The sequence below is a fragment of the Microplitis demolitor genome, chromosome 9, assembly GCF_026212275.2.
Source record: "Microplitis demolitor isolate Queensland-Clemson2020A chromosome 9, iyMicDemo2.1a, whole genome shotgun sequence".
NCBI classification, from domain to species: Eukaryota; Metazoa; Arthropoda; class Insecta; order Hymenoptera; family Braconidae; genus Microplitis; species Microplitis demolitor.
This window is the reverse complement of record NC_068553.1, coordinates 8,374,879-8,377,600: the sequence shown is the minus strand read 5'-3', so window position 1 is coordinate 8,377,600 and position 2,722 is coordinate 8,374,879. Positions and strand designations below refer to the sequence as shown.

Here is a 2,722-nt window from a genome sequence, read left to right as displayed (position 1 = left end):
ATAAAAGAAATATTTGTTAGCACCAAACAAGGCTTGTTAATATTTAATAAATATTTCTTAGACGAATTTGTCGGTAGAGGGCTACACACGAGCCTGTAGTGGTGTACAAGTATTAAAAAAGCTATATGTGTGTGTCGTTGCGACGTCATATTGTTTACTCCGTTCTAGCTTGCATTGTTGGTTAAACGTAACCTACAACTGAAGCTCTCATATACTTAAATAATATTTATATCAGACGTGTTTTGTAAATTGTCATCCATATTATAACTATGAAAATATGGAAGCCTTGTTAATTTTATTCAGTTCAATTTTAATCAAATATAAAACCATTAAAAACACATGTACTATCAAACGGATTTTATGTTATTTCTCAGCGTAATTTAATATAAGAAATTTTAATTTGTTTATTCTAGTTATAGTGTTAATTACTATGAAATTGTATTTTGAAATTAAAAGAACAGAAAATTTTATACGATGGTTGTTTTAGTTATTTTTGTTTATAAATACAAATATTAATGAATGTGTGTAGCTGCATGCAAAAACATATATAGATATATATTCTTGAACTGTGTGATTTTATGAATTAAATTTTAATAAATAAGTTAATAGATAATTTCTTAAATATAAAAAAAAAATTTGTTCAAATAATAAAAAATATATTAAATATAAAATATTCATTTATTAATCATTAAAAAGTGATTCATTAAATGTTAAAAAGTGATTTATTAAATACTAATAAATCATTTTTTAAATGGAAAGAAATCGTTTATTAAATATTAACAAATCGTTTATTAGATGCTAAGAAATATTTATTAAATACAAAAAAATGATGTTTAAGAAATGATTTGTTAAATATTAATAAATATTTCTTAAATAAAGCTCCGTTAAGAAATAATTTGTTAAATATTAACAAATCTTTTTTAATACTAAGAAATCCTTCTATCAGTGTATTCAGCAGGTGCGAAAGTAAAAATTTATTTTCAGTCATTAATTATTTTTATTTGCAGGTTCAACAATTAACTACAAATACTCATGGGAGGCACGTTAATGTAACTCATGGCAGTAATGAGGTGAGTTAAAAAATATTTTGAAAATGTGAAAAAATATTTAAAGCAGTGAAAAGTCTTTCTTTATCTACGACTTTGTTTCAGGAAGTACAGAACAATAATAACAATGAAACAATAGAAAAATTAATGGAGGAAAATAGGCAATTAAATGACGAAATGCAACCAATGCCCCGTCAACGACATTCTGATGATAATAATGAAGATCTCCAACGACTACAACGACAACAAGAACAACAATTACAAGAGCAACGACTAAAACAGCGATTAGAAGAAGTGCTACGACAATGACAAAAACAACGACAAGAACAACAATTAGCAGATCAATGACGACAACAGCGATTAAAAGAACTACAAAGGCAACAGAAACTAAGACAAGTCAAGGAATTAGAAGAACATCGGCGACGACAACGATTAGTAGAACAACTTCGGCAGCAACTACAACACGCCGAAGATAAAGAAGATCAGCGCATAATTGACCCAGTTCACATTGGAGGACAAATATACGTTTCTAGCCTTTCACATATCGAAGCATTTAGACAGTATAAACCATCAAAATTTATAACGGTAATGTCACATGCAATTTGGGGGTATCGAAATTTGGCTCTTCGAGCGGTTAAAATTACTAAAAGAAACCAAAATAAATTGCCATTAACACCTGAAAAGAGAGTGGTCCTGGAACACCAATATCATAAATTTCTAAAAAAAAAAGAAATTTATCTAACGAGATGGTCATCATGGAACGAAATAACATTAATACGTATTTAAGACGTTCTATTACAAGTGCAGAAAAGAAAGCAATGGGATCAGGATAATGCATGTAATATGGAGATTTAAGTTGAAACAAATACAGATACTGAAATACTCGATTTACTAATTTGCTCATAAATAATAAGTAGATCCTTACCGATTTCCAGCTACAAAATACAAAAAAATAACAGTTATTCACAAATATTTTTTTTTTTTCCAACTGGTTCAAGTCTTCAACTGATTAAAGATAAAAGCTGCACTACACTGTGAAAATTTTCCAACAAATTTTACTATGGGTGCATTGTAATACCGGACCATAAGAAAACTGGTACAAAATTTACAAGTGTCCCATAGCAAAATGTATGCGCATAGGCCCCAATCGTGTCGTCTGTGCATACGTTTACTCTGGGACACTTGTAAATTCTGTACTAGTTTTCTTATGGTCCGGTGTTACAATGCAGCCATAGTAAAATTTAATAAGAATTTTTCACAGTGTATTAGAAATTGCTTAAAATTCGTAAAATACATCAGGAAATGAAGTAAAAGAAAATATAATGTTTATAATGTCTCATTTTCTAAAACATATTATACTTGCTGAAAACTTTCAAGATGTTACATTAAAAAATTAAGAACCATATATCTTAGAAGTGAATTATTTGTTCCACAAAAAAGGCATTAATACAAATTAATCTTAGCAGTTATTTACACGACATCATAAATTAAATATAAATTAATTTTTGAAAATTTTCCTTTTAAATTTGAAAATTCCGTACAAAATCAAGAAATCAAGCAATAAAATGAATAATTTTGGAAATAAAAATAGAAAATTGTCATGAGAAATCTATTAATATAAATATTGACAACTCAAACTTGAACGATATCGTCTGTTGTGTACTTAAGACAAAAAA

The 2,722-nt window shown here is 27.8% G+C and overlaps 1 protein-coding gene across 3 annotated transcripts; it reads left to right on the top strand.

Moving 5' to 3' along the window:
• LOC128668676 (uncharacterized) lies at window positions 1–2,451 on the top strand. 3 transcript variants are annotated; one of them, XM_053742106.1, is made up of 3 exons: window positions 1–375; window positions 1,008–1,070; window positions 1,152–2,451. In XM_053742106.1, the coding sequence occupies exons 1-3, from the start codon at window positions 340–342 to the stop codon at window positions 1,353–1,355; spliced, it is 303 nt and encodes a 100-aa protein (XP_053598081.1). In that variant the 5' UTR covers window positions 1–339; the 3' UTR covers window positions 1,356–2,451. The 3 variants fall into 3 exon arrangements, with proteins under 3 accessions (XP_053598081.1, XP_053598082.1, XP_053598080.1); XM_053742107.1 differs by having other exon boundaries at window positions 1–521; XM_053742105.1 differs by having other exon boundaries at window positions 1–570.
• Window positions 2,452–2,722: the final 271 nt, after the last annotated feature.